Raw genomic sequence first — 21,554 nt, 5'->3', positions numbered from 1 at the left:
CAGGAGGACACCAGAGGCAGAGGCCAAGGTGGCCTGTGTGTGACTGGGGAACAGATTAGCCAGGAGATGCTGACACAGACAGTTTATTGAAAGCCAGGGACTGGCCACTGTGGCCCCAGAGCTCTCTCTGAAGCAGAGACCTGTGGCTAGCCCTGCAGTCCCCACCCAGGCCGGGGCACAGCGGCAGGGCCAGAGCACCTGGGTGGGCCTGGGTGGATAAGGGACATTTATACTGTCACTGACACAGGCTAGAGACTGGGAGGGAAACTGAGGCAGAGTAGGCAGGTCGGCAGGACTTTGGCAGTCAACAGGGAGGAGTAGCGGCCATCTCTCAGCTCAGGATGCCACAGTCAGCACAACAGCATTCTGCAAAGAGCAACGGTTCTTGGTTAGGCTCTCTGAGTCCCTGTGCCCAACACACCTGTCCTCCCACCTCCACCCCCATCTCCGCATCCATGTCTGTGCCCCTCCCATGGCCTGAGGTTAGCACTGTACCTGGAACACAGCAGGCACTCACTGAGTGAATGAATGAACAAATAAATGAATGCTTAATAAATGACATCCAGCATGAAAAAGGTCAATGATTTTACTGACTTTCGTTCTTAAGAGACCCTAGTTCAAGTGCCATTTATCCATTAATTTACTGTGTTGAACTTGGGCCAGAAATTCGACCTCCTTCAGCCTTGGTTCTCATCTGAGAAATGGGTCCAAAACTCTCTGCTCTGTCTACCTCCCAGAACTGTTCCAAACCTCCAAGTTGTGCTTGAAAAAGGACTGTGAGGCTATGTCTATATTCAACAAGAAAAGCGTCAGGACCTATTAGCCACGCCTGCCACAGGCACAGGATAAGGAGGGACCGCACATATATTTGCCACCCCTGGACCAAGGGAACTGCGATCCTGTGAGTGAATCCGAGATCCCACCCGATAGGCCAGACGTGGGTCTGAATCGTTCGGGAAAGAACTCTGTAATTGACTGACAATGCCTGCCGTGGGTTAGTAAGGAAGGAGCGGCAGCACTCCTGTCGTCTGTTTGCCATTCCCAAGCTCAGTCGTTTGTAATTCCCTGAGCAATTTGGAAAACGGTGCATGGGCAGACCCGATGATGAGGAGAGCACGCCCCTAATGAGTTTCAAGCAAGGCTCTCCACAAACACGCGTACGGCCCATCTAGACCACGTCTGCACGGGAAACTCACCTCGATGACCTCCAGGACCGCGTTGCCAAAATCGACATTGAGAACCTTGGGCAGGGGAATACCAACATCCAGGTCCACTGTGAAGAGGAAAGGGTTGAAAGCAAAGATATGTGGGGGGCCAGGGTGGGACCTGCTGACCTTATTCCACCACTTTCCTTGAGCCAGCCATTTCTCTTCTTGGGGACTCAGTTTTTCTTCCTACGTGTCCTACTAAACTCAAATGAAAACGCCCCTTTTCTGTATTGTCATCAGTGGCCCCTCAGCAGAGCCTCCCTGAGGTTCTGTCAGCCCCTTGCACATTCTGGGCCATATATTCTAATCACTTGCTTATATGAGCACTCCCCTCTGGATTGTGAGCTTGAGGAGAGGACCCAGGTCAGATAGCTCTTGGGGCGCAGAGTCTGGTGCAGTGTAGATGCTAGTCAGTGTTGTGTAAATGGAAATATTGGTGCCTCAATTTCTGCATCTCAGAAATGGGCATCAACCCCTCTCCAACCTCAGTGTCTCTCAGAACAAGGAAAGAGGCAACAGATTTGGCAGCCCCAAGTTCAGACACTCCACGTGTCCAAAAGACAGCGAAGGCCCCCCGTACCGTTGAGCTTCGGCACATACGCCGCCCGGAACACATCACTGAGCCACTCTTCTATATGGGACGCCTGCAAGAGAGCATGGGGAGGGCGAGAAGTAGTTTCGCAGGTAGCAGCACACTCCTTCCAGGGGAGGGAAATCCAAGGTCCAGTTGCCTCAGCCTCCCCCACGCCTGGGGACACAGCTCCTAGTGGGCACAGGCCCGCTGGGGTGCAATATCTACCAGTGACCCCACAGGGGACTCTGAGTTAGGACAGCTTCACCCTGGGCCCCATGAGCTTAGAGGAGCTACCTTCCTAGAGGAGGGCTCTGTGGGGCCTGGAGGGGACCTGTGCCTGAGAAAGAAGGAGGAGAAGGTACCCAGCTCCAGTAGACTCTGTGTGGTCTGATCTTAGGTTCCCACCAACTTAAGAACCCTTCGGACGTTCTAGAACCTGAGAGGATCATGAGATTCCAGAATCACAGAACTATGTGAGAAGCAGAAAACTAAGGGTTCTGAAATATTAGAACTTTCTGAGTTCAGGAGCCTTATTACTAGTGTGAAGTTCCAGTATTTTGAACCTTTGTGGGATTCTGGAAATTTACAACTTTGTAAGGTTCCAAGACATTGATAGGTCATGGGATTCAGATTCACTGTCCTAAGGGTGATCACACACACACACACACACACACACACACACACACACACACGCCCTGATGTTTGTCCACTCTGGCTTGGGGCAGAGCTCAGACTGGGGCCAGATCAGTCACATGGCCCGTGACTCCTCCCACCTCCTGTCCAGCCCCGCTAGAAGACGCTCACCACTGCCAAGCTGCTCACCCTCCCAGGAACTTACATCAAAGGGGTGGACAAAGGAAGAGGCCAGCTTGACACTGAGCCTGTTGGAGAGAAGAGAGATGTTGGGGGTCCCAGCATCCACCCCATCACCCGCTGAGCAGTGCTCTGCCCCACCCCACCCCACAGCCTGCCCCACCCCTAGCTTTCCAGCATCAGAAAACAGGGTTATGGCCCAACTCTGTTTCTTTCCAGCCTGAACACAGAGACTCAGTTTTCCCACCCGTAAAATGGACCTGGAGGGATCGAACCTCCTTCTGAGATATCATGACCACCACCTCCGACTCCGTGGTCTTGGAGCCTCAGTCTGACTCCCAGTTGTTTGACTCTGGGCGAGTGGGTGAACCTTTCTAAAGAGTGGCTCTCCACAGACTGAGCACTGGACGTAGGGTGCTCTGTATCCAGCAGGCATCCTAAAGGCCGCAAGCCACTAGTGGATCGCAGCTGGCCAAACGCAGGTCCAGAGCCAGAGCCTGGCCGCAGAGCTCTATCTCCTGAAGGGCTGAGACGTGAACTGCCACCAGGAACGGGAGATGAACTCAGGCAGCAGGCGAGGTTAGAAATGGGGCAGCAGTGGAGTCTTGCAAGGGGCATCTGTATGCAGCCTCAGGGGCCTGCAAGGGACACTCAAATAGGGTCAAGTAAGCACTGGGTGCCTATGGGCCAGGATGGGCAGATCTCAGAGACCCTGGGAGAGCCCCCAAATCCGGGGAGGGACAGAGAGACCCCAGGCCCCAGGCCACCGTGAGAGCACTGAGCCTGGAGAATGGAGGCCCCGATTGCAGGCCTGCTTCCAGGGACAACCCACTGTGCCAGCCTGGGCTTTGCAAATGGTAAAGGGCCATTCCCGTGAGGAAGGATTGCCACCAACATCACCATCTTGGTCCTAAAGACGACCATGAGGCCTAGTTCCCACAGGGGTGGAGAGATTAGAGAAATAACGAATCCACCTGAATAACGAAGCATTTTATAATATCCCGGCACGGTTATCTCTGAGGCCAGCCTCTGGGGCTGATAACTCAGGAGTCTGGACTCCATATCCTGGCAGTGGGTGTATCTCCTGGCTCTGGGCAGTGCTGTGGAAGAAGCCTGCTCTGGACCTGCTTCTCTGAGCCCCAGGTGCCCTCTGTGAAAATGGGCTAACACCATCCCCTCCCCAGCAGGTCCTAGAGGCAACCAAGCTGCTGGTAAAACTGCAACTTAGTTGGTGCCTGATAAACGGAAGGAGGTTCCTGTAGGTCCCTAATTCTTGGTCCTACCGACAAGGCCCGGGATCCCATGTTACCGTTCCAGGGACAGGGAGAGGTGCAGCTTGGTAGCCGAAGGAGCCAGCTGGGCATTTAAGGTCATAACCTGCAGGGGGAAAGCAGGCAGAGGTCACTCTGAATTAGACAGAAGGAACTTGAGGACAGGTCTCCCTTGGTCAACAGGTGAATCTCCCCCGTTCCTTCCACTAACCCTTACTGAGGCCCTGCTGTGCGTTAGGATCCGTGCTGTGCTATGAGGAGGTAACTTGAAGGTTCTGGTGTTCAAGAACTAGAGTATTAAAACTGAAGGGGCATCCTGGCCAGGTGGCTCAGGTGGTTGGAGCATCACCCCATACACCAAAAGGTTGTGGGTTCAATTCCCAGTCAGGGCACATACCTAGATTGTGGGTTTGGTCCCCAGTTGGGGCATATACAGGAGGCAACCAATTGATGTTTCTCACATTAATGTTTCTCTATTTCTCTCTCTCTCTCTCTCTCTCTCTCTCTCTCTCTCTCTCTCTCTTTCCATATCCTCAGGTGAGGATTAAAAAACAACAACTGATGGTGATCCATTTATACAAGAGGAAGTTTTGGGGTTGTAGAAGCTTGGGGAGACCCTCAGCCCAGCCTGCAGGGGGGCAAGGAAGGGTGTCCAATGAGGTGACACCGGAGCTGAATGTTGAAAGATGAGGCATTCGCCAAGAGAAGGAGAGAGGTGGTACTGCAGGTGGTGGTCCCTGCACACACACAGGCAGGGAGGTGGGACCTGGCAGCCCTGAGTAAAAGGAAGAGGATGAGGCAGGGGGTATGGAATGTGCTAGGCCATGGGCAGCCAGGGCAGAGAGTGAGCAGGGGAGGGACCTGCCTCTGCCCAGATGTGTGTTTGGGAAAACTAGTAGAGGTGGGGTGGAGAGGTAGGGGGGCCAGGAAGAAGTCAGAGAGTCAGCCAAGAGATATCTGAGCACAGAGAGGATGGGGATATGGGAATCACTCCTGAAATCCCGAGGAAGCAGACTGGACAGCCCTTGGCCTGGTCAGATGTGCGATGAGGGAGTCTAAGTGGGCACTTGGGTCTTAGCTCAGATGGTGACAATAAAGGAGAGAGGCTTCCTGGGTTGTGCGACCCTGAAATCGGGGGAAGGCAACGCCCCCCCCTCCCCAGTGGCCTGGAAAGGGTCAGCCCGCTCAGAACCCAGTGCCGGGCTCCCTCCCTTAGCCACTCACCCCATTCAGCTCCAAGAGGGCGTCCGGAGTCCCCGCAGGGAGGTGGGGCAGCACGCGGATGTTAGCTGCGATGGAGACTGCGGCCTTCTTTTTCTGGAGTGTGACCGCGGGTGCCTGCTTCACCTGCAGCCTGAGCAGGAGCTGCTGGCCCCGGGGCAGCTTCCCCAGGACCTGGAGAGAGGCAGAGAGCAGGGCCCGAGGCAGCTTATGTGCCCCACTGATAGAGTCAGCCAGTGACTCAAGAGAGTCAACAAGCACCCACTGAGCACCCACTGCGCACCAGGCACCATGCTGGGTGCTGAGGCTACAGACTGAACCGTGGTCTCAGCCGCCATGAGACTGACACTCAGGTGGGGAGACACCACCAACCCATGGAAAAGGGAATCAGACTCAAAATTCCCCCGAGGCCCACCAGCCCACTCCTGCTTGATCCCTCCTCTGCCCTCCTCTCCATCTCACACACCCCCACCGGTCCCCTCATGCCCTCCTCTCCATCTCACCCCGCCCCCACCGGTCCCCTCATGCCCTCCTCTCCATCTCACCCCCCGCCCACCACCGGTCCCCTCATGCCCTCCTCTCCATCTCACCCCCCGCCCACCACCGGTCCCCTCATGCCCTCCTCTCCATCTCACCCCCCCACACCAGTCCCCTCATTCCCTCCTCTCCAACTCACCCCACCACCGGTCCCCTCATTCCCTCCTCTCCAACTCACCCCACCACCGGTCCCCTCATGCCCTCCTCTCCATCTCACCCCCTTCATCACTGGTCCCCTCATGCCCTCCTCTCCATCTCACCCCCCCACCGGTCCCCTCATGCCCTCCTCTCCACCTCACCCCCCCCCACCGGCCCCCTCATGCCCTCCTCTCCATCTCACCCCCCCCCACCGGCCCCCTCATGCCCTCCTCTCCATCTCACCAGCTCCTTTCTGCTCCTCTCACCTGACATGCACGCACACACCTCCGGGCCTATGCAATTCCTGTTCATCCTGCCTGGAAACGTCTTCCCCAGATCCCTGCATGGTCCCCGCCCTCACCTCCCTCAGCCTCCTGCTCAGACGTCACCCCCTCAGGGAGGTTTGCAGAGCACCCTGTCTCGGAGCACCATCCCTGCGCTGCTCATCTGCTTGGACCACTCCATTCTCTCCATCCATTTGTCCAATGTCTGTCGGCCCCAGCAGAATGGCAGCTCCTGGAGCGCAGGGACTTTGGTCTCCTTTTCACCTTTGCCCCTCCTGGATTCCCAGCACCTGGCACAAGGCCTGGTGCATAGTAGGTGCTCAGTGAATGTTGGTTGACTGACTGACTGAATCACACAACCAGGAAATTCTGAGTCTCACAATCATGAATCATGGAATTATAGAAGCGCTGTAAACTAGAGTACAGAAGCTTGGAGTCACTTGAATGCCAGAGTCTGGGGACCAGCTCCTCAAACCCAACTCCTAGAGATGCAGGATCCGACAGACAGGGAACTACCGATTCCACCCTCATGTGTCCTCAGATTCTGAAGCCACGGACCCAGACGTGGAGCTAGGGCTCTGGCTTCTGACACGGCAAGGCCAGCAACTGGAGGACAAAGGCTCCAGGCTCCTGGAGCTGGAGGGACTCGGCCCAGCTTGCTGCATCCATGGGTCCCTGCTCCTGCCACCTGCGCCTCCCCCAAATCCCACTCCACCACTTATGGCTCCTGCCCTCAGGAAGTGCTTCTGAATGTCTAGCCCCAATCTCATCCCTTGCCTGAGACTCCTAGGCCCTTTAGCAAAGGCCTCTAGCCATGCCCACTAAGGCTGATTTGAATCACCCCCTTCAAGGATTCACAGTTTTTCTGTGTCCCCAAACTCAGCTTCCCTCTCCATCCTCTCTGGTAGAAGCCCAGATCTTGCGGACCTCTTTCCAACCTCCATCAGAATCTGCTATTATGTAAGGACCTTGGAGTAGTATTTCAACTTCAGGATGAATTCAGATTCTCACAGCTGGAAAGCATCTGGTCCAGCCCCAGGTGAATGGACAGGAAAGCTGAGGCCAGGCCCTGCAGTCTTGTACTGATGTCCTCCCTGAATCGTCTCCTTTCTCTTCCCCCACAAGGCCAGTGCCCTGCATCTTCTCTCGTGGGTCAGAGGAGACCAAGACTAAGGTGAAGTAAGGTGGCAGGAGGGAGGGGATTCAGTAGCCTGAAAAGAATGTTCTGTCTTCTCCTTGATAGAAAAGGAACAGCCATAGGACAAATGTCTAATTGACTTCTGGGGCAATTAAAGCCTGGTCCTTTCCACTCTGCTATCAGGAAAGGATACACTGTTAGCCATTCACACTTTAGTGTGAATTTAGATTCACCATTCCACTACAGCTCTCTGGAGAAATGTATTGAGAAAGAGTCTGGAGTCCATTCAGGCTCATCAGGAAAGTGCTCCAGTGATCAAGGTCATAAGAAGGGTCACTCACCTCAGGGACCAAAGCTGTCAGGTCTGTAGTTGTCATTGGGACATTGCTGGGAACCTGGGCCCAAGACCAAATGAGAGGACATGGTGAGCGCAGACACAGGACAGGGATCCCTCAGCACACACAGGGCGGTTTTGTCCACATTCTGCCCCACCTGCACCCCCACCAATCACATACACATCTCTACAAACACGCATGCTCCTTCCAGTGGCCAATGATCACTGAGTGCTCACTACATGCCAAGCACATGCCTTTGCTCATTTCACATTTACAACAGCCCAAAGAGGTGGGTGCCCTGATTACTCTCATTCTATGAGTGGAGAACTTGAGGCTCCTCTCTAGACTCTTAGCTGGTAGGCGGTGGCACCAGGATTTGACCTGGGCAGGCTAATTCCAGAACCTTCAAACCCCTCACAATCTGAAGGCCCAGGGATCTGACCCTGATCAGAGGATTCCCAGACTCTCGCCCAACACAAGGCCATCACCCCCTGGGGGTGGACAGCACTTGAGGATAGCACCTGGCCTCTGAGATCTCTCTCTCTTGCCTAATACTCACACACACACACACACACACACACACACACACACACACACACTGCTCAGGCACATGCATCCTCACACTCAGAATCTCTGCCTGGCTATGACTGCCACCTCCCTCCAGCAAGAAGACGCCTGCCTCCTAGCTCAGGAGCCTGGTCCCGTGCTCTCTGGACCCTACATCAGGAAGTGCCCCCTAAGGCCTGAGCTGCAGATGGAGGTGGGGGTTGGGGGGCATGGAGACAGGTGGCTTAGAGCTCACTGCCTTTGGAGAGGGCTAAGGCCGAGAAAATGCCTCTGGATGCGGCTTCCGAGGGGTGAGCCTTCCAGACATCTGTGAGGTGTGAGGAGCCAGAATGGAAGCAGAGAGGTCTCAGAGGCTTCAAAACAAGTGTCCAAGTGACCTTTGGAAGAGTCTAACCCTAGTTTTCCTCTCTTCAACTCAAATCTGCTCTTGAGAAAGCATTAGAAATGTTAGTCATTCACACTTTAGTATAAAATCGGGCTCTTGACTCTGAAAGGGAGCATCTGATGCCAGGATGAAAAGCTGGCTACATTTCACATGCCGGTTCTGAATAACTGAAAGTAACTCCCTGGAAGGAATGACTCAGAAGTCCCATTTAGACTTAGCCAATCGGAGGGCCATTGTCAATTAGCAATGTTTGCCACAACAAGAATGGACATTTGCATGTTATAAATGTGTCTCACTGTCCAATTACAGAGGAAGTGGCTCGTTTAGGCTAATCGGTGATGATGTGACTGGGTCATTGGCATTTTCAGGTCACAGCAGGGGAGGGTGCCACACTCACCAGCTCAGGGGTGATGTCTATGTCAAGAGCACCGGTGGTCTGCAGGAGCCCAAATATGGTGCTGAAGAGGTACAGAGGCACGGTCACCTGGGACGTGTGGTCCTCCTTGGGAGGCACCTTGATGGGTTTGGGGGGCTTGGGGAAGTCAATGATGTCACCAGCTACGCTCTTCACAATGGACTGCAGGGGGAGGAGACGGCATGGAAGGGTCAGAGCTGCTCACCCACGTGGCTTTGACCCAGCATCTCCTACCCAGCCTCCACCAGTATCCAACCCCGCCCCCCCCTCGCCCCGCCCCAGCAGTGGGCAAGGCCTTCCGACTCACGTTGATGTCCAGCTCTATGTACTGGTTAGAGATGAGAGGCAGTGTGGCCAGAGTGAATTCCACAGACCCAAGAGGCCCCAAGGGCACCAGGCCTGCGTGGGGAGAGGAGGAAGGAGGAAGACCCTATGAGCCAAGCCCCCCAAAAATAACCGGCCCTACTTCCATTTATTGAGTGCCTAGCGCTCTACTAAGTATTCACCTGGGCACCACCATCATCCTCACTATACAGATAAACTCTGAGGCTTGGACAGAAGTCACCAGCCCAAGGCCACAGAAGCCACGCCAGGACTCCCCTTCTCCAGAGCTGGTGTCCCTGGCCACACTGCGGCCCTGCCTCTCTCACATCTGCCCCAGCTTTTCTGGCCTTATCCTGGCCACACCTGTTTACACTTGGCAAAGCCCATCTGTGCACACAAAAGGCATCTGTCCATGTCTCCATAAGGCTCAGGTGGCCGCTGTGGCTGTGGGCCTTGGGTTTCTTACTTGAGCTCTCTGGGCCTGTCATCTTGTCTGTCCAGACAATAATAATAACATCTGCCTCATGTTGCTGACCATGCTGGACACCACAGGTGCCTGAGGCCCCCAGCAGAGGGAGAGCTGGGGGGGCGGGGTATGAGTCCCCCATTCTGCTGGACCAGCCTTAGCCCACACCCCTGTGAGGGCTCCTCAAAGTGGCGGCCTCATCAGCCTGAGGAGGAAGTGGGAGGTCCCAGAATCCTGTCCCTTCCTCTTGCCCTGGTACCGCCACCCTTTGGGGTAATGGGATGGGGAAGGAGAAGGGGCCAAGGAGGGGGTTGGGCCCCAACTTACTCAGCACAGCCCCGAGGAGCTCATTCACCACGCTCAGCACACTGTCCACCACGGGGCACAGCTGTGTCCAGGGGAGACGGGTGTTACAGGACAATAAGAGTGGGCCCAGCCTGGCACAGGGGACAGCTGCATTTTCTCTACCTGTTTTGCTATAACATTTGCTAGCCCAGGGACCAAGGCAAGGCAGAGGGTAGAGAAGGGTGGGAGACACGCGGAGGCAGGGGAGGGGCTGGAGCTTTACGTGTTGGGAGGGTGGAGTGGGTGATGTGGAGGGCCAATTACATGGGCCCTCCCAGAAAACCCCCGAAGGATGCTGGGGGAACAGGGGAGACATGCTTCAGAGGCCAGTTAGGGTGTGTGGACCAGGCCCTCGCCTGAGGGGACAAAGGCCGTTGTTCCCTCTGAGGTCTCAGGTCCCTGCTGTCTTCTAGCTGGACCCCGGAAGACCTAGCATATGGACCCCCAAAAAGGGTGCCACCCCCTCCATCCAAAGAGTCAGGCTCGGGCCAGGCATTCACTGCATACACTACATTCACTGCATACATTTAGGATTCAGAGGTCTGGGGATGGATTGTGCCAGTGTGTTTCTGAAAACCCCTGTGTTGTGCGAACAGGGAGCAGGTGGTTCGGCTTGAAGAATCCCTGAGTCTGTGAATCACAGAATCCGAGTCCACCTGAGCAGGAACCTCAGGCGACCCAGCCCCGCCCCTTCATTCCACATCGGTGGCCGGAGAAGAATGGCAGCCTGCCCAAGGTCTGGGACCTCAAACTCCATGGCCCCTGGAGTCAGGCATGTCACAGAAATGCGAGGACATCCAAGGGGCTATGATGGGTGGGGGAGCCGCCCCATGGCGCCAGCCATGTGACCTGCGGGAAGGAGGTGGCTGATTGCACAAGAGATGCCAGAAATCGGATCGGTAGGAGAAATCTCCAATCTCTAAATGCTAGTAATTAGCTCTTATTTGTAAAGCCTCTTTGAGTCACACATATCCTGTGTCTCAGCCAGTTGTCCCAGAGACCCTAGTTAGGGGTCACAATTTAAATGCAGCGCCCCCCCCCCCCTTGTTGAAATCCACCTGAGATGGGCCTGGTTGGGGTCCTTGCTGCTGGGAACTTCCCTTCTCCCCCTGAGCTACTTTCCGATTGGCTTCTTCAAGTCCAGGGCAGTTTTGCCAACCTCAGGCGCTCATGCCCTTGCTACCCCCACAGGTGCCCTTCACAAGGACTCATAAGAGAGGCCCTGCCAGGGCTGGGGTTCAGGAGGCCTGACCGCCCTGTGCTGGCTGCGTGAGCCCAGCAAGCCCCTGCCTGCTGTGGCCTCAATGACATGGGCCTTTGGCCAGACCATCTTTTCTCCACTGCGGTTCGTGTCCCCTGATAGAAGCCAGGATGGCTGGGGCCGGCCCTGGACAAGCATCCTGGAGCAGTTTAGTTATAATGTGTTCCTCTTACGAAGTACTGATATACATGGATGTAATTTTCTGAACACATATGCCAAGCACAGGACTCAGTTGAAAACCACCGAGCGACCCAAGTGTAATTCAAAGCGAGTTTAAAGCCAAGTTTAAAGGCAATAATAATACAGGTGGCAGAGACAGGGCAGGGCATAAGAAAGGGACATGAACTTGGGAGCAGGAGAGTCAGGTCATCTGAAGCTATAAATTTACAATTCAGAGGTCTGGGGATGGATTGTGCCAGCCCCCCTCCTCCCGCCCCCCATACACACAGAGACTCACTGGCGGCACTTGAGCAGTTGTGGGCAGGCCAGGATGGATTACCTGGTGGGCGTGGAAGGGAAGAACAGCCTAATCCTGCCTGGCGCCCAGATTAAAGCCAGGGGAGGAGGGGCACAGCCCGGGCACAGGGCGTGCCTGGCCCGAGGCCCCCACACTCACCAGTCCCGGCAGCACCTTGAAGAGCGTCTGTTCCGCGAGCCCCAGGAGCGGTGTGGGCAGCAGCCTGGGAGGGTGAGAAGCCTGAGAGTGTGGCCACCGCATGGGACAGTGCCCGCCTGGGTCACGGGCAGGGCGCTGGGTGGGACTTCGGAGACCGGGTTTAAATCTGGGCTCTGCCTCCCCCTGAGGCCCAGGGGAGGATTTCCGTTTCCCCGTTTGCACAGCGCCTGCCTCCCAGAGCGGCTGCTGCCAAGGTTAAATATGAGTGCCTACGCATCAGGTATACAGTCTGCTCGATAAATATCTGCTCCTTTTGTCTCCTCCAACATTTGTACATACGTGACATTTGAACCTAGAACAGCACCTGGCTTCGAGTGCGGGTTCAATAAATATTTGTTAAATGAATGAGCATTTGAAGAAGGAAGGAAGGAGAGGGAGGCCTGTGGATGAGGAGGTCTGTTTAAAGATTATAGGGGCACAGAGGGAGGGGTGACAACCTCAGAACCACAACCACAGGACACCAGCACCACCCTGGGCTCCATTCCCCCCACGGCCCCCTATAGCCCCCTGGAGCAGGAGGAAGCCAATGGGATTTAAGGGCCCCAAAGACCCTCTCTGGGATCCCCTTATGAAGGCCCTTCTGGAGACAGGCTCACCCCACTCCTGGGAGCTAAGACAGAGCTGACTGATTACCCATCACTGCTCAGGGCCGCCCAAGGAAGATGGGGTAGGGTGTGCGATTAGGCCTGGAATGTAGAAACTAATGGGGGAGACACAACGCGTGAGGCAGGGGAGGAGGCAGGTTCCCCCGAGGGTGGGTGCAGGGCCCTGGGAAAAGCCTTGGGCCTAATTCCAGAGACCAGCCCACCTCCATCCCTGCCTCAATCTGGTGTGTGACCTTGGGCACGTCCCTTGCCCTCTCTGGGCCTCAGCTGTCTCCTGGGAGTGATCATTCAACACCGTGTAGGGAGGGCCACTGTGCCTGAACAGCTGTGGGAAGAACAAATATGAAGTGCCAGAGCCTTCCAGATCATCAAATGCAGGTCCTCGTTATACAGATGGGGACACTGAGGCCCAGACTGGGGAGGGGGTTCCCCTGAGGGTCACACAGCAAGTCAGGGATAGAGTTGGATCTCTGGTGTGAGGATAGCAGGGACCGAGACGCTGGCAGATCCGATGGAGGGGACGGCAGCAGGCCCTGCTCTATGTGGGAGAGGGGACAGCAGGATCTCAGGGCCAGAGAAGGGGGACACCCAGGGGTGGGTGGTACAAGCTGTGGGCTGAGCCGGAGTCCCTATCCGTGGAGGGTCTCATGGTGGGGGGGGGGGGGGTGAAGGGTGGGGGCAGGAAGGCTGGAGGCAGGGTGAGTTCAGGCTCCGGAGAGATCCAGAAGATGCCAATGCGCATGGGCTCGAGCCTGCGGACTCACCCTGAGAGGAGGCTGATGTGGCCCAGGAGCGTGCTGCAGCGCTTGAGGATGAGGATGGGCGTACCCCGCGAGCTTATGCCCACTGCCACACGCGACGACACGTTCACCTCCGCTGCCAGCTGCAGGAAGCCCCCCAGGGTCCTGCGAGACGGGATGCTGGGGGTGTGGCTAGGCCTCTAGGCCCCCAACCACCAGGGCCCTCCTTAACCATGCCCACCCTGGCTTGGACCCTGATGAGGGAATTGGGTGGCCCTGCAAGTGATCTGGTCCCCATGTCCTCCTCTCACCCCCTGCCTTCCTGTAGGTCCCCCATCTTGCACATCCCTGCGCCTTCTTCCCCCATCTCTTCAGTGAGCTCCGAACATTGGGTAGGGGTCTCCAGGGAGCGTGAAGTGGAAGCCCCTGGGGGTCAGTGGGATGGAGGTACATGGGGAGGGGTCATGGGTAGGAACAGTAGTGTAGGAGTCTCTTGGAGAGGAACTAGAGTGAGGAAAAATAGGGGGCACTGGAGTGGTGTGGGGAGCAGTAGGATAGGGATCCCCAGTGGGCAGCGGCATGGGGTGGGGAGCCATCGGGTAGAGGTTCCCGGGGCACACTCACCCAGAGCCTGCCAGGCCCACCTTGGTGTGCAGGCTCAGCTGCACCCCAAACCCCGGCAGCAGCTTCAGCGACACCTGTGGCAGTGTGAGCTCCTCGACCTTCAGCCTGGGATGGAAGTCGGGGGGAGGGCCCCCGTGCCAGCCTCTCAGGGCCTGGGACACCCCAGACCAGGAGGGGCCTACAGCCCTCTTGCGTGTGCCTCCCACCCCACTTCTCAGCCATAAATTCAAATGTGGGCCCAGTCATCGGGGCTTCGGTTTCTTCATCGTCTATAGAGTGGGGCAGTAATACCGGTACCCATCCCATAGCAATGGCGCAGAGACAAGTGAGATAATGTAGGTGCCACGGCTGGTACAGCGTCTGCCCAACGGACGTAGTATCATCATCGTCATTGGAGGCTCAGTGAACTAAACTGTTCTCTTCACCCTTCCCCATGGCCTCAGTCCTGGTTCGGTCTCCAGCCTGGATCATCGTCCCTCCACTCCCACACCCCTGGATCACAAGCATGCAACCCAAGTGGATTCCTAAACACAACTCCCACAGTTCATTGTTTTCTCTGTCCTCTTGGTCTTTGCCCAGAATGTTCCTTCCGTCTGAAACACTCTTCTCTTGACTCTCCTTCCATCCCACCGCCACCTTCGGTCAGCAAAATCTCGACGCTGCTGATTTCAGCTAGGGCATCTCCTCCTCCAGGGAGCCCTCCTCCCTGCATCTCTGACTCGGGCAAACGCCCTCCTCTGCCCCAGCTTCCATGTGCTTCCTGGGCTGCCTCCATCACTGCCCTGAGCTTACAAGATCATCATTGTTGGGCTCTGCCTCCTCCTGGGGACTCTTTGAGACAAGGGCAATGTCTGGTTCATGTTTGAAGCCTCAGGTTCACACTCGTGGGGGATTCTACAGTGGTGGTGGTGGGGGGGGAGGACTAGATCTATTAATAACAATAATAGTTAATATTTATTGAGCATTTAGTGTATGGAAACCTCTATTTAGCTCCTTGACACACATTAATTCACTTTCCTGGCAACGGCCCCATGCAAAGCTGGTTCCATGCAGCCAATAAAAGACAGCAGTTCAAATCCTAGCTCCACTACTAACTGACTGTGTGACCTTGAGCAAATCACATTGTTGCTGTGTGCCTCAGTTTCCCCATCTGTAAAATGGGGATATTGGCAATACCGACCACAGTGACACACAGTAGTCCTCAAGCAACAGCAAGGTCAGCCCTTACCGGCTCCCTTTCGAGACATTTGCTATTTGGGGAGGTGCACATCCATCCCCTCTCCTTCCCCCAGCAACCCATTTCCTCCTGTACAGCGACTCTTCCCCATGCCCTGGCTCTTGGCCCTCCCCCTTCTTCTGGGGCCTGTCATTTGACCTTCCCGTGATTCACTACCAGCTGGTTCCCACCTGCTTTGGGCAGGCAGTGTGGTCTGTGATTAAACGCCCAGACCCCCCCACTGCCACACTCCCCAGCTGGGTGAGCTTGAACAGTCCTTTCACTGCCCAGTGCCAGGCACCCAGAAAACCCTGGCTAGGTGGTATTGAGTTATAAATATTAGTTATTATGTGATTTCATTCATTCAAAAAATATTTTTTAGCGTTAATTACGTGTGAAGCACTATTTCTGATACTGAGGACATGGCAATAAACAAGTCAGACAAAAGTCCCGCTTTTCCTGGGGTATAAATCTAGCAGGGAGACAGGAAAAAGCAGTGAACTATATGGGGTGCCAGGGAGTGATGTGTCCCCTGGAGAACTCGAAGGGAAGAAGAGGACAATGAAGGGCTGGTCAGGGCAGGGCTTTGCAGAGCAGACACCTGAAGGAGAGGAGAGCGGGAGCCGTGCAGGTGCCTGGATTAGCCCAGAGGACTGAGCAGCTTGCCCAGGTCACACAGTGAGTAACTGGATTCGACCCCAGAGCTGGAGCGCTCAGCCACAGGGGCTTGCTGCCCTTCCTGTCTTGCCTGTCGTGCAGTAGACTCATTATTTTCTGACTCAGGTCCTGGGACTCCCTATTCAGAGCTCCCGGTATCACCCCCACTGCCTGCCAATAAATTAAAGAGACACGATCTCTCCTCTATTCCCTGAACTAAAGAAAAGACCAGCCTTACTGTAGGGCACACAGTAGGTGGGCAGTCAGGAAGCCATGCCGCGGTGACTCACCCGGAGAGCTCCTCCACAACACCAAAAACTCCTCCGTAGCCCAGCAGGCCGCCTCCTCCAAGCAGCCCTCGGGAACCCAGGAGGCCCTGGTTCACTGATGTGACCGACCCCAGCACATTCTGCAGAAGGGGGCCCCCGACCAGTGAGTTCTGGATGGCTGCAGAGAGGGTGGGGAGAGAGAGGTTCATTTTACACATGGGGAAACTAGGGCCCAGAGAGGGGCAGATACTTGCCCAAAGTCACACAGACAATCAGATTTGGTGCCAATAGTATGACTAGGGCTCCTGACCCTGGGCCACCTTGTAGGAGGACAGAAGCAAAGAAGGGAGCACACAGCCACCAGGGCTTGACCAAGATGGAGAAGGCAACCTCTGCTCCTCCTGGGCACCCCTCGCCTGCCTGTGTGCAGATGGTGAGCAGGGCAAGACAGAGGGACCACCTTGTGGAGGTTGGGGCGGGATGGGGGTGGCCTCCCTGGAGCATTTTCTATTCAGGACCGCTGTACTGCCCATGAGACTGTCACCCGGGGCAGTGGGACCCTGGAGCACAAAATGCTCCCACACCCCAGGAACGTGGCACGGCCAGCACCCTCCCCTTGACCTCCTCAACCCCACTCGTCCGCGTCCCTGAGGCTGATGCAGCCCCACAGGGCCTCAGCCCAGGTCACCCCGTCCCCCTCTCAGAAGACAGTGAACTAACCACCCTCAGAGCCTGCGAGCAAACCTTAAGTCCCTGAATTCTCTCAGCAGTTGAGAATCGTGGCCTGTTCCCTCTGTTCCTGAAAGCAGACGCTCCGAGCACAAGGATGGGGCCATCGGCCCTGCCGCCGGACCCCTCACAAACCGTCCGTTGCGGGCTCACCTTTGCCAAGTTCATCCTTGTCAATCCGAGCGAGTGTGCCCACCGTCTCAAGCAGCCCCTGGCACGGAGCCGCCAGACCCCAGAGCAGAAGCAGGGACCACATGCCCAACGTTGTCAGCTGCACACCTGGCAGGGGCAGAGGCAGGAACGCTGAGCCCTCCTCATGCCCAAGCCTTTCCCCTCCCTGGCGCCCTGCCGCTGGCCCGGCATGGTTCAAGTCCAGCTGCACTCCCAGAAAGGCCCTCTCCATCCACAGGCAAACAGCGCCAACGTGTGCACCCACCGTACAGCTTCAGTGCACGCTACAGCCTTCAGGGCACTTTCCCAGCCGCCGCCTCGTTGGATCTCATTTCTGAGATGGGAAAACTGAGGCCAAGAGACGGGAGGGGACTTGACCAAGGCCACAGAGCTAATCAGTGGCAGGGCCAGAATCTGAGCCCCAGTCTATGCGACTTAAAATATCTCCTTTCTCTCCTCTCCTGCCTCCATCCCGGATGATGTTAAAGAAAGAAATAGATGGGAAATGAGAGCCTGGCTAACTTTCTAGTTCCCTAGAGGAGCGTTTCTCTTTATGGAGTTCCATATCCGCCCCCTCAGTCACCTGCCTCTCATCCCCTCAGGTCGCCCTGCTTAAACCCCACTCCCTGCTGCTCTTGGGATAGAACACAGGCTCCTTATCAGCACCCACTAGGTCCCTGCCTGCCTCTTTGACCTTCTTGGTCTTAAACATGACAAGCTCCTTCCCACCCCAGGGCCTTTGCACAGGCTGTTCCTTCTCTGAGGAAGGCTCTTCCTCTGGTTCTCTGCATGGCTGACTCCTCACCCTTCAGGTTCCAAATACATGTCACCTCCTTGGACAGCCCTCCCTCCTTAACCTTGTCTAAAGAAGCCCCTCGGTCACTGAACCTCACCCAGAATGTTTGCTTTTAGGCACTTATCACAATTTGTAGCTACGCATGGTGTTTGTGTCCTTGTTTTGCCTTGTAAGCTCCCAGAGGGCAGGGACCGTGTCCGGGCCCCCAGGCATGGTTGTGTGCTGGAGACGGTGCCTGGTGAGGGGCAAAGGGGATGAAATCCAGCCCCCCCCCCCTCACTTGCCCGCAGTTTGCCCTGGCGCCATTTGCACACAAAGGTACATATGCACACACCTGGACCAGCCGCAGGCTCGGCAGTGTCTGCCTGCTTTCCCCAGGACTAGTCCCCTAATGGCTCTCTGTCACCTCACACAAGGAAACATTCCCACCATGGGAAGCCAGTTGGCTTAGAGAAAAATGGGCACCCTTCAGTCCTCCCGTCCCTGCCTTTGCCCTCTGTAGGCCCCAGTATTCCCATCAGTAAAATGAGCTTTACCTCCAGGTACCCCAGTGCCCTCCTATGGGGAATTCTTTCTGTGCCTGCTATGCAGATGGGACAGCAGGCTGGTCACGGGGTCAGTGGTTGGGGAGCTCACAAGGCCAGGGCTGCCACAGGCTGCCTTACCCGCTCCTGCAGCTCCACGATGGGCGGGTGGGGTACCCAGCCTCCTGTCGGCTCCTCTACCCTCTCAGGCCTGGGGGAGGCCCTTATATGCCCACAAGGGCTCTGGAGACACAAAGGGGGCACAGCCGCCAGGAACCCGTCAATGTGTCATGTCAGAAGCAAATTGCGGTTTTCCCTGCGGGCCTGGCTAAGCCTTCCTTCTGGAGGAGTGCGAAAGGGGAACTGGGGTTGGTGCCCTGGGGCTGCAGAGGCGCCATCCTCCCCCCAAGAGCTGGGGGGTGAACATTCAGCCCACTATAGGGTCTCCCTCCAGGGTTCCCAAGGGCCACCCTGTGGCACACAGTCTACCCTGCCTCCCCACCTACCCCAACCACGGCCAGGGAGGGGAGGAAAGAGCTTAAGGCTCCTGGGTTTGCTGACCCTCTGCTGCCCCTACCCCAGGCCTGGCCTGGAGGTGGCCCTAGGGCCTGGAGAGAGGAACTCTGGGCCAACTAGGAGGAGGGGCAGCAGCCCCCTTCCCCTTTCATCCCCAAGGCCGGGTGTCCCCCAAGCTCCAGAGAAGGCTGCTTTGTTCCCCTCCTGAGGCTGGTGCAGATGATGGCGGAGAGAAATTCATTCCTTCTTCAGTGAGCATTTGTAGAGCGCCTACTGTTTGCTAGGTGCCAGGGATACCACTGCAAACAAAAGGGACAACTCCCTGCACTGGAGGAGATGAGCAGTAACAATACAACACAATTAAAATTTGTTCTATGCCCTAGCCGCTTTTGCTCAGTGGATAGAGCATCGGCCTAAGGACAGAGGGGTCCTGGGTTCAATTCCAGTCAAGGGCACATGCCCGGGTTGTGGGCTCGATCCCCAGTAGGAGGCATGCAGTAGGCAGCCAATCAATGATTCTCTCTCATCATTGATGTTTCTCTCTACCACTCTCTCCCTCTCTGAAATCAATAAAAATATATTAAAGCCGAAACCGGTTTGGCTCAGTGGATAGAGCGTCGGCCTGCAGATTCAAAGGTCCCAGGTTCGATTCCGGTCAAGGGCATGTACCGTGGTTGTGGGCACATCCCCAGTAGGGGGTGTGCAAGAGGCAGCTGATCGATGTTTCTCTCTCATCGATGTTTCTAACTCTCTATCCCTCTCTCTTCCTCTCTGTAAAAAAAAATCAATAAAATATATTTTTTAAAATATATATATATATATATATATATATATATATATATATATATATATATATATAATTTTTTCTAGTAGCCGCCTTTTTTAAAAGGTAAAAAAAACACCAAGTAAATTAATTTTAATAATATAGTTTATTTAACCCAAAATGTTATTTAACGTTTAATCAATATAGAACTACTAATGAGATAGTCTGCTTTTTTTTTTCTCATGCTAAGTCTGTGAAATCACCGACAGGACAGCAAATTTGGACTTGCCACATTTCAAGCACTCAGGCACCTCGTATGGGCATTGACCACTGCATTGGGCAACACAGCTCTGGAGGGAACAGACAAGCACATGATACGTACCTCAGAGGCTGGGGACAGAAATAAAGTAGGGAGGGGTGCAGTTTTCACTGAGCGGTCAGGGGAGGCCTCAGATTGGAGCAGGAGGAGAGGGAATGGGCCAGGTGGCTATCGGGGGAAAGCCAGACAGCGATACAAAGGCTCTGAGGCCAGTGTCCAGGAGCCCGAGGGAGGCCTGGGTGGTGGAGGGGAGTGAGAGGCATGGAATCAAGGAAGTGACAGGCCCTGCAGGTTGCTGTTCAGACTTACAGACTTTAGCTGTTATTTGCCATTCTTCTGCAGGTACTGGCTCGGGTACCCCCTCCTCCAGGAAGCCCTCCTGATCCCCCACACTGGCTGTGATCCCACAGCCCTCTGGGATTTTCTCTCCCTGAGTCTGTGACATGCCAGGCTGGAACCGTGTTTCTGGGTGTTCGTGGGTCTGTCTCTGGCCTGGTGAGATGGGGAGGAGCGATGGCATCGGCCTGGTCCACCTCAGAACCCCTAACCATGCACTGCTCATCCCAATGACTTTAGGAACTGGGTCAGGTTACTAAACCCACATGCATCTTTAAAAATGAACTTTTAATTAAAATATAAAGCACATACAGAGAAGGGCCCAGATCACAAGTGTACAGCTGGACGAGTTGTCACAAACCGAGCACTCCAGAAGCCCCCTGGTGTCCCTCCACGTCACTGTCCACCAGGGGTCACCATTGCCCCGGCTGCTCACACGGTGGGCGAGCCAGGGATGCCCCTGAGGGTCACAGAATGGAGTGGCACCTGCGTGCCCTTCGGTGTGTGCTTCCCTCAGACTCGCTGTCTGTGAAAGTCATCCGCGTGTGGGGGACAGTGCCTCGTTCTTCTTCGCTGAGCATACCTCTGCACCGCGTGAGCACACCCGTTCGTTATCCGTGCTCCTGTCTCGAGCCACCTGGGCTTCCAGCTGTTGGCTGTGATGAATAAAGCTGCTCTGAACATTCTTGTCCAGTCTTGCTGTGGACACATATTTTTATTCTTCATTTCTCCGGGTACCTAGCCAGGAGCGGGGTTGCTGGGCCGTCCTGGTGCACGTTCAGGTTCCGCTTCCCCGGACACGGCCAGGGCTCCGCAAGCGCCTCTGCCGTCGGGACTCCGCCAGCAGCCTGGAGAGTCACCACGGCCCCACATCCTCGCCAGCGCCGGGTATTGTTAAGGCATTTGTTTGAGGGAGGAGGAGGGAAAGTTCGCACCCAGCAGTTATTGAGCACTTACTGTGTACAAGGCACTGATGCGTGTGAATTCGTATAGTCACCACAATCCGCTGTGAAGTCAGCAGTGTCATATCTCCCCATCGTACACTCAGAAACCAGAACTCTGCAAGGGACAGCCACTGCTCCGAGGTCAGGCCACCTGGCTTAACGCTCATCAGCCTCGCCTCTTGAAAGGGCGGAAGACGCTACCTAGTTTCTGGTCTGCCTTGTCTTCCCCACTTCTTTCCAGCTCCCCAGGCAAGTCTCCTCAGGCACCACAGGTGAGTCAGGGACTGGGCCTGGCCATGGGAAGGAATTCATAAAATACACGTCTTTGCCACCCTAACTCAACAGGCCAAGGATAGAGGGCCTAGGAACTGCCATGTTTAACAAACC

The 21,554-nt window shown here is 55.6% G+C and overlaps 1 protein-coding gene across 1 annotated transcript; it reads right to left on the bottom strand.

Moving 5' to 3' along the window:
• Positions 1–336: 336 nt before the first annotated feature.
• BPIFB3 (BPI fold containing family B member 3) lies at positions 337–21,250 on the bottom strand (the record flags this gene model as incomplete). The annotated part of the gene is made up of 16 exons (XM_079784713.1): positions 337–366; positions 1,197–1,273; positions 1,789–1,852; positions 2,621–2,663; positions 3,905–3,972; positions 5,091–5,261; positions 7,526–7,579; positions 8,869–9,048; positions 9,194–9,285; positions 10,004–10,064; positions 11,899–11,962; positions 13,328–13,468; positions 13,928–14,032; positions 16,091–16,247; positions 16,952–17,077; positions 21,181–21,250. 16 exons carry the CDS (start codon positions 21,248–21,250, stop codon positions 337–339), a joined length of 1,503 nt encoding a protein of 500 aa, XP_079640839.1.
• Positions 21,251–21,554: the final 304 nt, after the last annotated feature.

This window comes from Cnephaeus nilssonii (genome assembly GCF_951640355.1).
Source record: "Cnephaeus nilssonii genome assembly, chromosome: 11".
NCBI lineage: Eukaryota > Metazoa > Chordata > Mammalia > Chiroptera > Vespertilionidae > Cnephaeus > Cnephaeus nilssonii.
Note: the sequence above shows the minus strand (reverse complement) of the source record. Positions and strands in the feature narration are given on the sequence as shown.